At 38.1% G+C, this 15946-nt stretch overlaps 2 protein-coding genes across 2 annotated transcripts; both read left to right on the top strand.

Annotated features, from left to right (window-relative positions):
• Positions 1 to 5698: 5698 nt before the first annotated feature.
• Positions 5699 to 8912, top strand: LOC119784653 (glutathione S-transferase A-like). Its single transcript, XM_038286827.1, has 6 exons — positions 5699 to 5982; positions 7848 to 7913; positions 8005 to 8110; positions 8183 to 8301; positions 8392 to 8477; positions 8559 to 8912. Exons 1-6 carry the CDS (start codon positions 5815 to 5817, stop codon positions 8689 to 8691), a joined length of 678 nt encoding a protein of 225 aa, XP_038142755.1. The 5' UTR covers positions 5699 to 5814; the 3' UTR covers positions 8692 to 8912.
• A 42-nt stretch (positions 8913 to 8954) lies between these two features.
• gstr (glutathione S-transferase rho) lies at positions 8955 to 14117 on the top strand. The gene is made up of 6 exons (XM_038286825.1): positions 8955 to 9160; positions 12411 to 12476; positions 12567 to 12672; positions 12816 to 12934; positions 13015 to 13103; positions 13325 to 14117. Exons 1-6 carry the CDS (start codon positions 8993 to 8995, stop codon positions 13455 to 13457), a joined length of 681 nt encoding a protein of 226 aa, XP_038142753.1. The 5' UTR covers positions 8955 to 8992; the 3' UTR covers positions 13458 to 14117.
• The last annotated feature ends 1829 nt before the right edge of the window (positions 14118 to 15946 follow it).

The raw sequence follows: 15946 nt of genomic DNA, 5'->3' as shown, positions 1-15946 counted from the left end.
TACCACCGTATGATGGACAGGGGCGGAGCTAGATGGGGGGCCAGGGGTGGCCATGTGAACTAGCTTTTGACTCGTATGGGGTAAAGAGAAAATTATGTGTCTCTGCGAGTCATCAAGGTGTCTTCAGTGAAATCAAAGATAAATAACAATTTTAATAAAAACTTATGAAATAATCAATTTATGCAGATATTAGTGCTTGTAAATATCAATTATATGCAGAATGTTTATTGATACAAGTAGGTAAGTAATGACAATGATGATTGATTTATGCCCCAAAACTCAAAACTGAGTTTTATCCACTATACCTTTTATCTAGAAATTACGAATGTTTAAATATATGAGTCTATTTTTTTAGCAAAGGCTGTAGGAAAGTATAGTTTGTCTTTATTTAGAAATTCTGGATGTTGTGCTCAATTAATTTTCCTTTTGGAACAGTTTAGATCGACACTGAGGTTCTGGTGCCTATCCTCTTTCGGCCACCCCTCAATGTACATTGGTTATTGTCTGGCCACCCTTATAAAAACATTTCTGGCTATGTCTCCGATGATGGAGGGTATCGCTCTCACTGAGAAAATAGGTCTATAAATAAATAGGTTGCAGAGCCATCTGTATGTTACTTTGAATGAGACGAAGGACAGAAATAGTAATACCAACAGTGGTTTTTCTGTCTTAGACTCGTTTATGACTTTGACTCTGCTGTGAAGAGAAACAGGGAGAATCTGACTGCTGAAATTCAACTGTAGGAGAAATACCTGGAAAATGTATGTCTAGGAACACAACAAAAATTGGCATTTGGGAAAAAAAGTCACTTGTTTTGCAGATGACAGTATTTAATGTATTTGTTCTGTGCATCATAGCAGGGAAATTCTCCTTAGCTGATATGATTGTTTTTCCCAACATCGCTTATGTACAGAGTTTGCTGGAACCCAGATGTTTTTCTCAACATCATGACTGTGTGTTCTGTTTTTTGTCTGTTTTTTTGGTTTCCTTTTCTAGTCTGTAGAACGTTACCCTAAAATGGCCAAATACTACAGCCTCCAAAGTGGTTTCAAGTTGAACAACGATCTGAAACCCATAAAGATGTCTGAACACTTAAACACCATCTCTAGCTTTTCTAAGCTTGCTGTTTTCTTTATAATTGCAAGCTTATCTAAGTATTACTATCATTGAAATTTCCTTTTACCAAATATCTTAGAATGTTAAATCATCCACTCATCACAAAAATAACTTATTTTACTCTAAAAACCTGTAGATAGATAGACCAAAGTAGGTAGATCACTATCATTGTATTCTTTATCAATTTTATAATATTAATTCTATTGAATAGTAAAGCACTTTATAAATCATATTATGATGACAATCGTTCTGACCCTTCCTTAACTGATTCAGTGACTTATTTTTTTATTATCACTTCTTAATTTCCTTTCAATAGGGACATAATGTGTTTTTGATTTTTTTTAAGCCTATAGCCTGTATCATGGTGTTAGCTATCGTATGACTGATATCTTAATTCTAGATATCAGATAATAATCAGGTTAACAGTACATACTGGTAATCATTAGAATATACTATTACCATTATGAACTTTCAAAGGTTTATATTGTTTGAGTTGCTTTGCAAAGTTACATTGCCAATGATTCAATGCAATTAACTGGTTTTCCATAGATATAAATCTTTGAATCAGTTTTACTGTATGATCTGGTTGAATTGTCTTTGTAAAGTGCCTCTAGATGACATGTATTGTAAATGGATGCTATATAAATAAACGGAATTAAATTGAGCCTAACCAGCCTAACCAGTCTCCAAATCCAGCAAAAGTGAAGAAAACCTTTGGAGTTTAAAGCATGGTTTTACGTTGCTTTGAACACATCTGGTCTCTGTTCTATTTAAGCATCTATAATCAGAAATGTATTAAGTTTAAAGTTAATGAAATTCAAACATTGACAGTTGTATCTATTTTTTCTTCTTGAGAAATTGATTTTATTTGGGTGTAGCAACAAGAAGTTAGTTATTTAATACTCTTGACATTTGCTGACTTAATAAAAAAAAAAAATCGCTGACAGATGGCAAATACTTCAACCTACATTTTTAGGTTTAAATTTAACTTTGAAATCTTAAATTTGGTGCACAATTATTCAATACATATCCCTACATTTTGAGTTGAATCTCACCTTTGTATTTTTTTTCAGTTTTCTTTTTCAAGAATAAGTCTCCTTTAATGTACCCCTGAGATGTAGTATATCTCTTGAAACTTCCCTTCAAGAAGTTTGTGCATATATGTGCTGTCACACAAAGGATTGTGGAGAATCCTGGATCTTAGGGATTGTCTGAGTCAGGCAATCCCTAAGATAACTGCATTGGCTGTAGGAAGCATACTTCTTCCTTTTCTTGATTCCTTCATCACTGCCAGCACTACTGAGATTTAGCACTTATTATCGTGACCCGGATACATTTCTGCCATAGTTTAGTGTCCTAAACGATTTGAGGTGTTTAGATCGAGACTATGGGAGCCGGATCTTAAGGAGCTGCTCCTCTAAAAGTGCCGCTTTTTATTAAGTGAGAATACAACACAAAATATGGTTCAGAATAATTAAAATATTAACAGTTAAATATTTTTTTAAAGCCAATTTGCAAGTCATTAAAAGAAACAAAACAAAAATCTTGAAATTTTTCCCTACAAGAGAATCTACTTGTGTGTTATAAAATGCAATGTCAAATTAAAGCCCCAGCTCAGTGCCACTCGGCCTACGGCGGCCGTGGTTCGTCTTCACAGGCAGACGATAAATTCCGCACTTTACTACCAGGCAGTATGGCTCAAACTCCCAGAAGACTGTAAAAGTCCTGAAAGCCGAAAGTTAAGATTAACCCACTTGTTTAGAACTCTCTGTAACTGTTTAAGTTAAACTCTGAACTCAGGTATCATCTAAGTTTGTTATCCAACTATTTCAATCTGAAAAACTCACAGAGAGAGAAAGATGCAATTAGAAGAGTTTATTGATACAATAGTTTGAACTTTGCCGCTCAGGCCTCGGCAGGAAACATAAACGCTGATTTATACTTTAATGCAGATAAACTGATGTATGAGAATAAGGATATTCCCCCCGGGCCTGAAACTGGTGGTGGAGTTTAGATAGATGAAGTTTGGTTAATTCATGGAGGCTGGTATACAGGGTGATGCTTGAGTTAGATGTCACTGAATGAACAAAGTTTGCATAAACTGTCCATGAACTGTCCATGAAGAGAAAGCATGAAGCGACTGTGGAGAGAAAAAACTCCACTTTGGGAAGAAATCTCTGGCAGAACCAGGCTCAACGTGGCGGTCTCTGCCGGACCGTTTAAAGTGACAGGGAACTCCATGAAAGTCTGGAGGGAGTACACACTGGAGGTGAGGTTGAAGAAGCATCGAGGAGGAGTCGGATGAGCTTACTACAATGGTGGAGAAGGGGATGGAGGTGGGTTGTCTGAATCAAAGTCCGACATAGGAGCGATGGATCTTGCGCTTGTTGAAGAGCAGGCCTAGAGATGATTTGGAGTGGCTTTAAGTAGAGTGCTGGAAGATGATTGGGCATCGAGGAAAGCTTGAAGCGGGTTGGCTGCATCGGAGGCGGATCAGCCTCAGATTGAATGGAAGTAATCAGAGTTTCTTCAGTTGAATTTCCGCCTTAGCTTCATTTGCTATACCAATTAATTGATCACCTTTTTATCTTTACTTGCATTTATTATACTTTTACTTTACTTTTATTGTATTGTTTGATTAATACAAAATACTTTGAACTGTCTTTATAATGAATTGTGCTATATGAAAAAAGTTGCCCTGCCTTCAGCAGGGTAACAAAACAACAATATACCCCTAAGCAACTTTATCTGGGTGGGCCCCATATGAAGTACAACAATCCCCCCACCCCCCCTGCCGCTGCTATAGACAACCGACCTGAAACGTGCCCCATACATATACACTTCATAGTTTTTCATCTTCACTAGACATGGATATACTTTGGATATATTTTAGTATACCCATCCATGCATCCATCCATCCACCCACCCACCCAGCCAGCCAGCGGTTGGCTGATGCCTATCTCTGGCAAAAACCCAAATCTGTTGCAGGGCAACACAGAGACCTGATACAACCATACACACACACACACACACACACACACACACACACACACACACACACACACACACACACACACACACACACACACACTCACACCTATGATGATTTAGAGACACCAGTTAATCTAACACTGAAGTTTTTGGATTGTGGGAGGAAGCCGGAGTACCCGGAGAGAACCCACATATGCACAGAGAGAACATGCAAACTCCATGCAGAAAGACCCCTGAACCTTCTTACTGCAAGGCCACAACCTCTGATCCTATGGCGTAACAACACAAAAATAGGCCCGTAAGCAACATTATCTGGGTGGGCCCAATATGAAGTATAGTTCTTCCAAAAGCTCTTCTTTGCTTTTTCTTTTGTGGAATCCGCTTAAGTACCTCTTTTTGGTATCCATCGTCGCTAACACATTGTACGTAACGGTTATGGTTTTAATCAACACTCTGGATTACCCATAATTCCAAGTTGTAGCCGTAATAAAATGCTTGAATACATTGTTCTTTTAAGATATTTATTGCGGTTTGAAATATATTATATGAGTGTATTTTTTAAATAACCCTCTAATGAACTACACACAGTTATTATCATAGTAATTAAAAGTACCACTGTCTGCTTTGCTATTGGTGTCGTGATTAAACGGCTCACCATCATGTTGAAATCTGCCATGTGTTGAGGTATAAATAAGGTCCGGTCAGTTAATCTTGTATCAGGTGGGTTAAGAAGAATTTTTCACACCATATATCTGCAAAGAGACGTCCTGGTCCACAATTGCATAGGGGCCAACCAGGTGTCAGCGCCCCTAAGAGGTCGGAGGCCCCTAAGCAATTGCAGGCTCTGCTAACCGATAGTTACGCCATTGCTTGCCTTGTTTTTGGTTATAACGGTTAGGGAGACTTAGTCATGGAGGATCTATAACTCCCAGAAGACCAAAAAGCTGAAATCCTGAGTTTGTTAAAACCCATCGGTTTATAGCTGCCTTTAACTGTTGAACTTTTGTTACCTTTATGGTCCAAATGTTTTATTTGCTTTACTACTCGCTTTTAACATGTTTTATTTATTCATTTATTTTTTTTTATCTTCATTTGATTTTTCCTGCTTTTATTCTCCTTATCTCGCATTGTGTAATAAATGTAAATCACTTTTAATTGTCTTTGTACTGAAAGTGCATCCAAATGCTACACCGTTTCAACTGGTCCATTGCGTGACCGTGGATGTTTAGTTTTGTTCTCTTTTGTTCTTGTTTCTTTTGCCTCCATCGATAAAAAGTTGGAAAAACAGGTTCTGCGCCAAGAAAAACAAACTCTCAACCTAGTAGCCTCTGTGTCTGCGATCACATGATCAGCGTGCTGCCTTCAGTGCACGCAAGATGCATGGGAAATACAACGTTGAACCGTGGAGCACAGACAAACATACGTGTAAAAAACAACAACAAAAAACATAGACATACATGAATAATGTAAATGTGTGCACAAGCTCGCATCTGGTGACAGAGAAAGAGTAGGTAGTTTGCATATTAATTAAATAGGCTGCTAACGAACAACTCGCAGCGGCGAATCGATTCTCATCGTTCACCGTGAAGGCACCGCCAAAAGGGGCGAATCGTTCCAGAACTTCGCAACTCTGCTGCTGCTCGGTTGTTTCTTTCAGTCCGTTAACTTTCTAAAGCTGTCTTTTTTGAAGTAATTGAATCTAAAACCATGGCTAAGGATATGACTCTGCTGTGGGGCTCCGGCTCTCCTCCCTGCTGGAGAGTGATAATCGTCCTGGAGGAGAAGAATCTGCAGGGTTACAACAGTAAACTGCTCTCCTTTGAGAAAATGGAGCACAAGTCCCAGCAAGTGTTAGATATCAATCCAAGGGGACAGGTGGGTATAAACAAACCAAAACAAACGGTTCCATATAGAGTAACATTTCCTCAATCACGCGGAGGTAGTTGCATGTAAAAAAAAAAAAGGGGAAGAGACTATTGGATCTGTTTAAGCTGTAGATATTAGCTGAATCTGAATTCCAAGGATTGGTTTAAGAAACGTATCTGTTTGAGCACATCATTATGAACAAAAAGATATATTAAACGCCTAAAACAGCAGCCAGGTTATAGAAAAGGAGAAATCTTGTGTGCAGGGCAGCCTATAGACATTATGGCACACTGCCCAGGGAGCCAAATCCTATGGGGCGCCTTAAACGCTCTGGTAATTTCACTTTTGTTTGTTGAAATCGTAGCTACATTCGATTATTGCAAAGTAAACTTGATTGGTTAACTACTTAAATTTGCTGCAAATATATATTCCCTTAAGGGCTGGTTACAGTGTATCGCAGTGAGCTTGACACAGACATTTTTTTATTTATGCTCAATTTTGAAGCGTGGTCTGCGCTTTACGCTGTGGGTCTAGATACGGCCAAGGCGGTGATGAAGTGGGGGTTAGTTTGTCCGACAACGGAAGGACATGGCGGCGAAAAATGGCGGGGATCCAGGTGGAAAAAGCGTCCCGGCGTTCTCGCATACCTCGCTCTTCTAGCTGGTCCTTCTTCACGAGTCGTTTTCCGCAATTTCGGTGTTAAAACCAAAACTAGCCTCCTGTCTGCGGGGCTGTCGGCGGTCCGGAGAGGTGCAGCAGAGTGTTTGCAGAGGGGGCGGGACTGCTTTTTGTTCACTGTGACACCTACGCAGACGACCTAGTTTCGAAGTATAAATAAGCCTTTAGTGCGGGGCTCGGCAACCTGCGGCTCCGGAGCCTTTAAAGGCTGCCTGGAGCTTTTAAAAAAATTTTTTATGAAAATTTATTTCTTTTTTTTGATAATAAAAAAAATCAAGGAGGTCAAACAAAATAAATAATGTTTTCCAATGCTGTAAACATTTGTATAATAAATACATTTAAACAATAATTTGCGTCATAGCCATAGAGATCCGTAGTCATAACTTGCAACCAGAGCAGCGCAGTGCCAGGCAAACAAAGCTGCAGGATTGTCTTGGACCATGGAACCCAAAGGGAAAAAAGGAAGATAACTGATGAGAAATGAGGATTTAAAGAATGGAGCAAATCCTTTGCTTACCTGCATATTTGCTTTGTAATAAGAGGTTGTCAAAAAATGAAAAGAAAATTTTATAAAAGGCATCTCCAATATATGGAGAAGGCAAGCTAAATATGCAGCCGACCACCTTTTCTATAGTGGGCTAATACACTAGAGCCCGTGTTGCCATACGAGGCATATATAAGACTTTTATATTTTTTTGGCTCCAGACAGATTTATTTTTTGTTTTTTTCGGTCCAATATGGCTTTTCTTTGATCAGTTTGGGTTGCCGACCCCTTATTTAGTGCATATAATGCAAAGATATGCATACTACCAACCCAATATACATTTCCTTGATCATGCAATATTTAGGACATGTTTTTTGGTTTTCAGACTTCTAACTAGATTATGATTTATTTGGGTTGGATATAATCCAGTTCACATTCTGTTTGTTATTTAGCAATTTTTCCTGTTTGGCTACATTTGTTTTTAACTTTACATCTAAAAAATGCTTCGAAATATGCTCTGAGAGCCGTTGAACTCCCCCAATCCCTTTAGCACAGGGCTGAGCAAATTGGTTATTTTAGAACTATGTGGTACTGAGGAAACAAGTACTCCATAATTACCGGTTTGATGATCATGGTCTACATTTGATCAGGTATCAATCCTAAAAAATGAACAGTTAAACATAAAGCCATTATATTTATATTTTTCCACCAGCTTCCTTCCTTCAAAGATGGAGACAAAATAATCAATGAGTCCATCGGAGCATGTTTATACCTGGAGGTAAAGTATGGAGCACTGTGATTATAATACATAAAGAGTTTGAAAAAAAAAATTGTGATGATTTTATTGTTTTTGTCTCCTTCGTTAAAAGAATCAGTACAAGTCTCAGGGCACCAAGCTGATTCCTGACAGTCCTGCAGAGCAAGCTCTGATGTACCAGCGTATGATGGAGGGTAACACTCTCATGCAGAAAATAGGTAAATTTGACTAATGCAGTTGAACATCCATCTCCATACAAGAAACACTAATATCAACACTTTTTTTTTCAGCTACGGTTTTGTATTACCACATGCTTGTCCCGGAAGGAGAGCGCCACGACTCTGCTGTGAAGAGAAACAGGGAGAATCTGACCACTGAACTTCAACTCTGGGAGAAATACCTGGAAAATGTATGTTTAGGAACACTACAGAACCTAACATGTTGAAAAGGTTACTTGTTTCGGTGATGACTGTTTTTTTCTATTGTTTTGTGCATAAAGGTGGCTGCAGGTTCCTACCTAGCAGGGGCCTTCTCCTTAGCTGATGTGGTTGTCTATCCAAACTTTGCTTATGCCTTCCAGTATGGGTATGTAAGGAACCTGGTGTTTACTGAAGGACAAATATTTCTTCTCAACATTATAACTTTATATATTTTTCTGTTTTCCAGGCTGTCTGCGGAACGTTACCCCAAAATTGCCAAGTACTTGAACCTTCTGAAGGACAGACCCAGCATTAAAACTACTTGGCCCCAAAAGTGGTTCCAACACGAACAAAGAGCTGAGATGCTGAAGGGAATCTAAAGAACAAAAAAATTTCCATGATCTTTTCTACATTTGTTTATTCTTTGTAATTTCAAACTCGGAAAAAACATATACATACATATATATATAGAATAAAAACTGCAGCACAGGCTACTCAATGTAAATGAAGCTTTTGTCGTGTAGTTGCCTTCTCCAGCCACTTGGGGGCAACAGATATCACATTTCTCTGGAATCGTATAAATAAAAAAATCAAGAAGAAATCTATCCTGCTGCGTGAGCGTTTTTGTCAGACTTAAAACTTGTTAAAGGCTGATATTTTGAAGCAGTTGAATCTAAAACCATGGCTAAAGACATGACTCTGCTGTGGGGCTCCGGCTCTCCTCCCTGCTGGAGAGTGATGATCGCTCTGGAGGAGAAGAATCTGCAGGGTTACAACAGTAAACTGCTCTCCTTTGACAAAATGGAGCACAAGTCCCAGCAAGTGTTAGATATCAATCCAAGGGGACAGGTGGGTATCGGTTTAATATATATAAAGAATAGCAAAGGGACAAGCTGTTATATGGAGAGTAAAGTTAATGAAACAGTGCACGAGGGCCCTGCTGCAGAGCATCAGTTTTAAGGTTACATTTCTCACAAAATAAAGAAAATGGATCAGTTTCAGCAGTGGTTTCTGCACCCATAGAAAACATATCAATTAAATAAATTTTTAACATGTTTCGGGCCTAAAATATAAGCATCAGTTATGTTTGTCAAATGTTCTTATTGTTTAAAATCTACTATTGCTCTAGTTTTTTGCTCGGAGCTTGATAATAGTAAACATGGGCGGTTCTAGACGGGGGTCAACAGGGGGCAGTGCCACTGTTATGGCCCCTGTACCAAAGACATAGTACTGGATCTGCTCTGGAACAAACATGGTTACTGATGGGTCCTTTGGATCTATTTATTTTTTTCTGTTTTGCTAATTATTTAAAAACAATTAGGTGATTGCTTCAGTGATATGGAAATAGAACCCCAGTTGTCATCTGCTAAATGATTTTTTTGAAACAAAATTTAGGAGCCAATAATTTTTTGTTAATAATTAAAAATGTTTTTTTGTATTTTGTGCATAATCTAGCTAAGTTTATTTTACTTTATTTTTTGATATCTGTTATGAGATTATGTTTTTTGGTTATTTAGTCATGTTCCTTTGTTTTTGGTTAGTTATGATTAATTTAGGTTAATTATTTTTTATAAATAGGCAGTCAATGGTAGGACCAGCATGCATCTGGGTGGGAGTATGTTTTTTTACCAGTGCAAGAGAAACCTGGAGGAAATGTTTGTCTTTTTTTTTTTTTTTTCCTGGCCGGAGGAGAAAATAAACAGAGAAATCTAAAGGAGTACCTGGAAATTTTTTTATTTTTGCCTGCGTTATAGAAGTCCATGGTGCATCTGTGGCCTTTGTGGATTTCCAATTTTTTCTGTCATCAAAGCTGGGCCACAACACAAAAAATTAATAATAATTTTTGCAGCTGAATTTATCAGTTTTTCTTGAGTTGTAATTCAAATTTTACAGAAAACATAATTTTTGCTTAAATTAAGTCAAAAATATGTAAAATTCCTAAATTATGAATGTATATTGACCTAATAAGACAGAACATTTTAATTAAACCTAATTGAATAGAAACAAATTCTCTTCATGTAGCTATCTTAATATATTTGAATCCCTGACCTGTTTTTTATTTCATGCTTTTCTGGGCCCCCATGAAAACAATGCTGGCCCCTTCCTGGCCTCCTGATACATTTAGTCTAGCACTGCCACTGATAGTAAAGCATTTTTACTTCCATTTTGCTCTAATCAGTTTTGTCTGGTCACGGTGCTGATAAGTGTCAGTTGTCAGGGGCGGAGCTAGATGGGGCTTACCCTACCTATTTTTCCCCTCTAATACAGATGGTGGCAACAGTAATACGGTGAAGTGGAATATTTAAAACATTTAATTTTTTCATATATTAACATTTACTTGACAACAAAAACACAGGTTAAATTATACACATCAATATACTGACATTAAAGATAAGTACAGAATTCATGCTTTTTTCAGAACTAGATTTTGTGTTATATGAGAAAATGATGCATCTCTGCAAGTCATCTAAGAGTCTTTAGTAAAATTATTGATAAATAGCTATTTTAATAAAATATATTAAATATTTCAATTTATGTAGATATTAATACTTATAAATATCAATTTTATGCAGAATGGCGATGGAAAAGAAGTTCGCCCAAAACTCCAACCTCAAAGAATTGTATCCACTATACCTTTTATCTAGAAAGCACAGATGTTTAAATATTTATATGTCTACTTGTCAGCAAAGGTTGTAGAAAAGTATAGTTGGTCTTTATTTAGAAAATATGGATGTTATGCCCATTAATTTTCCTGTTGTAGATTGGCCCTGAGGATCTGGCGCCTATCTGCTTTCGGCTGTCCCTCAGTTTACATTGGTTAGTGCCTGGCCACCCTTAGAAAAAATGTCTAGCTACGCCTCTGTCAGGTGTAGGGCTTCAAGGAAGTGGTTAAATAGATGTTATCTGGACATTTCTAAGCTGACTGTCTGGTTATCAGCAGGATCTGGGGTCCAGTGAATGGTTTTAAAAAAGGAAGGAGGAATCTACTGGAATTCACTTTATGGCTCAGTGCCCAGGGTGTCATGATCAGAGGGACATCATAAGCACCGTTTCCAATCTTAGCTGCACTTGAGCATTGCGAGTTTAAACTTTAAGGTACATTAAATGGTTAACATGCACATGGTGTTCAAGATCAAACAGGAAAATTAATAGAACTGTCTTTACAAAAAAAAATATATATAAAAAATACAGGTTTTTGTATTTTCTGGGAGGAGGCATCAGGGCAACCATGGGCCAGAAAAAAGTATAAAAAATTGCAGCATATAGATGAGCCTTATCATTCAACCAGCTAGAGACTGTTTAGGGAGGAGATGCAGAGGAACGGGTCGCCAAGGGCAACATTTATTAGCAAGTTATCAGCTGAGGATATGGATAAGATTTCTTGAGCTGTTCCTGCTCCTATTTAATTCAAAAGTATGTAAACTATGTCAAATTAGCTCTAACAGTAAGTATATGAGGCTGCATTAAAGGTTCCACTTTGTTTTTAATAAGAGAAATAAGGGAAAAATATCTGAACATGAGAATATTTACATTCAGGGCCTGGTGGATTAGAGCAGTGCGCCTTTCCTCTGAGGAGGTTGCAAGTACCTGGTTTGATCCCCACACACTGCTCCCTGGGCGCCGCACAATGGCAGCCCACTGCTCCCCAAGGGGATGGGTTAAATGCAGAGTTAATTTCTCTAATGTAAGATCAATAAAGTTTAATTTTTTTATGAGATTTACTGAAAACGGTTACTAATGTTCCAAAGGCTGCTGGACATCCTAGTGAAAAATGTTTTAGGCCTAAAAAAATATTAGAAAAAGTTTGGTTAATCTTAAATTTCTTTAGAAATAGATTGTGCATCTAAAAGAGAAACTATCCAGGTTTTCTTTAGAATAGCTGTAATTCCACAGTAGGACAGTGACCATTAACAATGATTGTAAGCATAGAATATTTGAAAGGCTTAACAAACAAATAGCCCAGTCAAAATCCAGAGCAAAAACAAAATCTCCCCAAACCTGGATAAACTGATCTATTAAGAAGCTTGACTAACTTTTAGATCAATAAAATAAAGCTGTGAACCCTTTGTGTTGCTCATAATATTTCTTTATTTTCCAGGTTCCATCATTCAAACATGGAGACATTGTTGTTAATGAATCCTATGCTGCCTGCTTTTACCTTGAGGTAAGGAAGTCAGCGTCAAAGCAACACTCTGAATAGTTTCATAAGACCACAAAAAAAAAAAACTGATGTCAGGATCATTTTGTTTTGCAGAGTCAGTTTAAATCCCAGGGCACCAAACTGATCCCAGACGGAGCCGAGGAGCAAGCCCTGATGTACCAACGCATGTTTGAAGGCCTCGCCTTCTACGATAAACTCTGTAAGATCAACTTTAGTTGGAGTACTGGGTTCGAATATGACACTTCAAGTGCTATAATTTCAAATTCTGGATTCCAGTATGTTTTATTCTGTGCAGCTCCTGGCGACAGCTTTTAACAGCCTGTTAAATCCTTTGTTTTCCAGGTGCAGTTATTTTCTATGACTACTATGTTCCTGAAGGAGAGCGGCTCGATTCAGCTCTGAAGAGGAACAAAGAGGCCCTGGTCACTGAGCTCAAACTCTGGGAGGGTTACCTAGAGAAGGTTTGGTGAATTAATGAATATAAAGTAGCTTTTTTTTTTTCTTCCTGCAATCCAACATGATAAATGTGTCCCCCATCCAGCTGGGCTCTGGCTCTTACCTGGCAGGAAAGTCTGTCACTCTGACAGACGTGGTCGTTTTTCCAACTGTTGCTACTCTCTTCAGATTTGGGTAAGAACAACCAACATATATATATATATATATATATATATATATATATATATATATATATATATATATATATATATATATATATATATATATATATATATATATATATATACATATATATATACATATATATATATATATATGTATGTGTGTGTGTATTTTATTTTTTACTTGTAAACATCAGTTATGGCTCAGTATTGGTCTCCTGTGTCTCTCTGAAGGCTGTCTGCTGAGCGTTACCCCAAACTAGGAGAGTACCACGCTCTGATGAAGGAAAGGCCCAGCGTCAAAGCCAGCTGGCCTCCTCATTGGCTGGAGAATCCCAAGGGACAAGACACCCTGAAGGACATCTGAAATGGACCAGTTCCAGTCCCACATTAGAAGCCTTGCAACTCTCCTTCTGTAAAGCAGATCTGATAATCAAAAATAACCAAATTCAGCTTGCACTGTTGTAACATTTCCAAATGGTGTCTTCTGAAGCATTGTGACAGAAGATGGTTTAGTTTCTAATGCAATGTTGAAATGACTGAAAATGCACTTTCTTTGCTTATGACTTTCTACTAACAATTTATATCTAACAATTGAAGCTTATATAAAAATGCTTCCTTCATCTAATAGGTCAGTTTTCCCTCCAGTTTACTGCAGAAGGTTTTTCTAGAGGCTCGCTACACAAATGCTGCACTATAAAATAAATTTGGGGCCATAACTGAGTGTATCTAAGGTCAGCGTGTCTAAATGTGTTCAAAGTCTGACTTTAAGAGATAAATGATCCCGATGGAGAAAATCCATGTTATCAAATATCTGGTTTATCATCTGAAAATGATTGTTGAAACAGGTTTGCACTTCCCAGGCGGAACTCAAATGTTGCGGTGTCCCGTCTTTGCATACATTTACAGTTCTTAAATTGTGTACTTTGTTTAATTTTGCATTTCATGTTGAGCTCAGCCTCTGTCAGACCCAGCTGTGTGCTGTATGTAGGTCAGTGTTTATCTCATTAAAAATGAGTGTCTATCACCTTCATTGTCTTTTTTTTCCACTGCAAACATTAAAATCTTGCACATATTAAAGAGAACATGAACACGTTAGCATGTTTTTAGGACGTCCCTTGTTGCTTTGCTTTTGTTGGTAAGCAATAAAAGGAGATGGAGTGCATTATTTTAACAATATGTTCCGAAAGAGGAAAATAATTCCCAATGCCTAAAATTCACTAATGAAAGAGTTTGCGCTCTATTGAAATGTGTAATTGTCCGTAACAAAATGGTTTTGTGCAGAAATGTCAAGGATTTCACAGCATAATAGCCTTAAATACTCCTTGAGAAATAGTTTTTCTAAAATGAGTCGGTATACAAACTCCAAGGCCAGTGTTTTAACAAACACATTTGTTTCTAAGCCTTTTGCATTGGAACGTTCCATTTGCCAGTTATTCCCAATGTTCTTCATCCTGGCTATGCAGTACAACCCTTGGCAGTGTTGATTAGAACATTAACTTATCCAGTTATGAGATCTAGAGCATAGACTGGCCCCGTATGCTGATGACCTGATAGTTTTTTGGCAAGGCTGTCCATTATCATCTGTAATTTAAAGCGACAATTTGAATTATTTGTTTGATTGTCTGGTTATAATATGAATGATTCAAAATCCTTCATCTTGTTTATAAAAAAACAATAATGCAAAAACTGCATTTATCAGTGCAAAAATCATCCCAGAGAATAAAATCATGGTATCAACAAACTATGATCTCTTGGTTAGTGACGTAAATGAGTCTCTAAATTAATAGATGATGATGCCTGTATCAATGATTGACCATATAAACATGAATAAAATGAACACATTACCCAATTTTTTCATATTTGTTTCAGTCTTCAAAAACCTTTTCTTGATGTATTAAACAGTAAATGTATTAGATTAATGTATTAGACTAAGACTTCGGCTGTGGTACCTACCATATGAACATCATGTTGGTTTGAATCCTGGCCTGGCTATTGCTTGGATTCTTTGGAATGCTCAAACTTCTCATAGAATCCAAACGCCGACTGATGCATCAATTGGTCTCTCTAATGTGCCCTCCTCCAGTGTGCATGATTATTTGCCCTTCATGTCTCTGTTTCGCTGTGAAATACACTATATTGCCAAAAGTATTTGCTCACCTGCCTTGACTCACATATGAGCTTAAGTGACATCCCGTTCCTAATCCATAGGGTTCAATATGACGTCGGTCCACCCTTTGCAGCTAGAACAGCTTCAACTCTTCTGGGAAGGCTGTCCACAAGGTTTAGGAGTGTGTTTATGGGAATTTTTGACCATTCTTCCAGAAGCGCATTTGTGAGGTCGCACACTGATGTTGGACGAGAAGGCCTGGCTCTCAGTCTCCGCTCTAATTCATCCCAAAGGTGTTCTATCGGGTTGAGGTCAGGACTCTGTGCAGGCCAGTCAAGTTCATCCACACCAGACTCTGTCATCCATGTCTTTATGGACCTTGCTTTGTGCACTGGTGCACAGTCATGTTGGAAGAGGAAGGGGCCAGCTCCAAACTGTTCCCACAAAGTTGGGAGCATGGAATTGTCCAAAATGTCTTGGTATGCTGAAGCATTCAGAGTTCCTTTCACTGGAACTAAGGGGCCAAGCCCAGCTCCTGAAAAACAACCTCACACCATAATCCCCCCTCCACCAAACTTTACACTTGGCACAATGCAGTCAGACAAGTACCGTTCTCCTGGCAACCGCCAAACCCAGACCCGTCCATCAGATTGCCAGATGGAGAAGCGCGATTCGTCACTCCAGAGAACGCGTCTCCACTGCTCTAGAGTCCAGTGGCGGCGTGCTTTACACCACCGCATCCGACG

Source organism: Cyprinodon tularosa, unplaced genomic scaffold (genome assembly GCF_016077235.1).
Source record: "Cyprinodon tularosa strain WSP-4 unplaced genomic scaffold, ASM1607723v1 ctg230, whole genome shotgun sequence".
NCBI classification, from domain to species: domain Eukaryota; kingdom Metazoa; phylum Chordata; class Actinopteri; order Cyprinodontiformes; family Cyprinodontidae; genus Cyprinodon; species Cyprinodon tularosa.
Note: the sequence above shows the minus strand (reverse complement) of the source record. Positions and strands in the feature narration are given on the sequence as shown.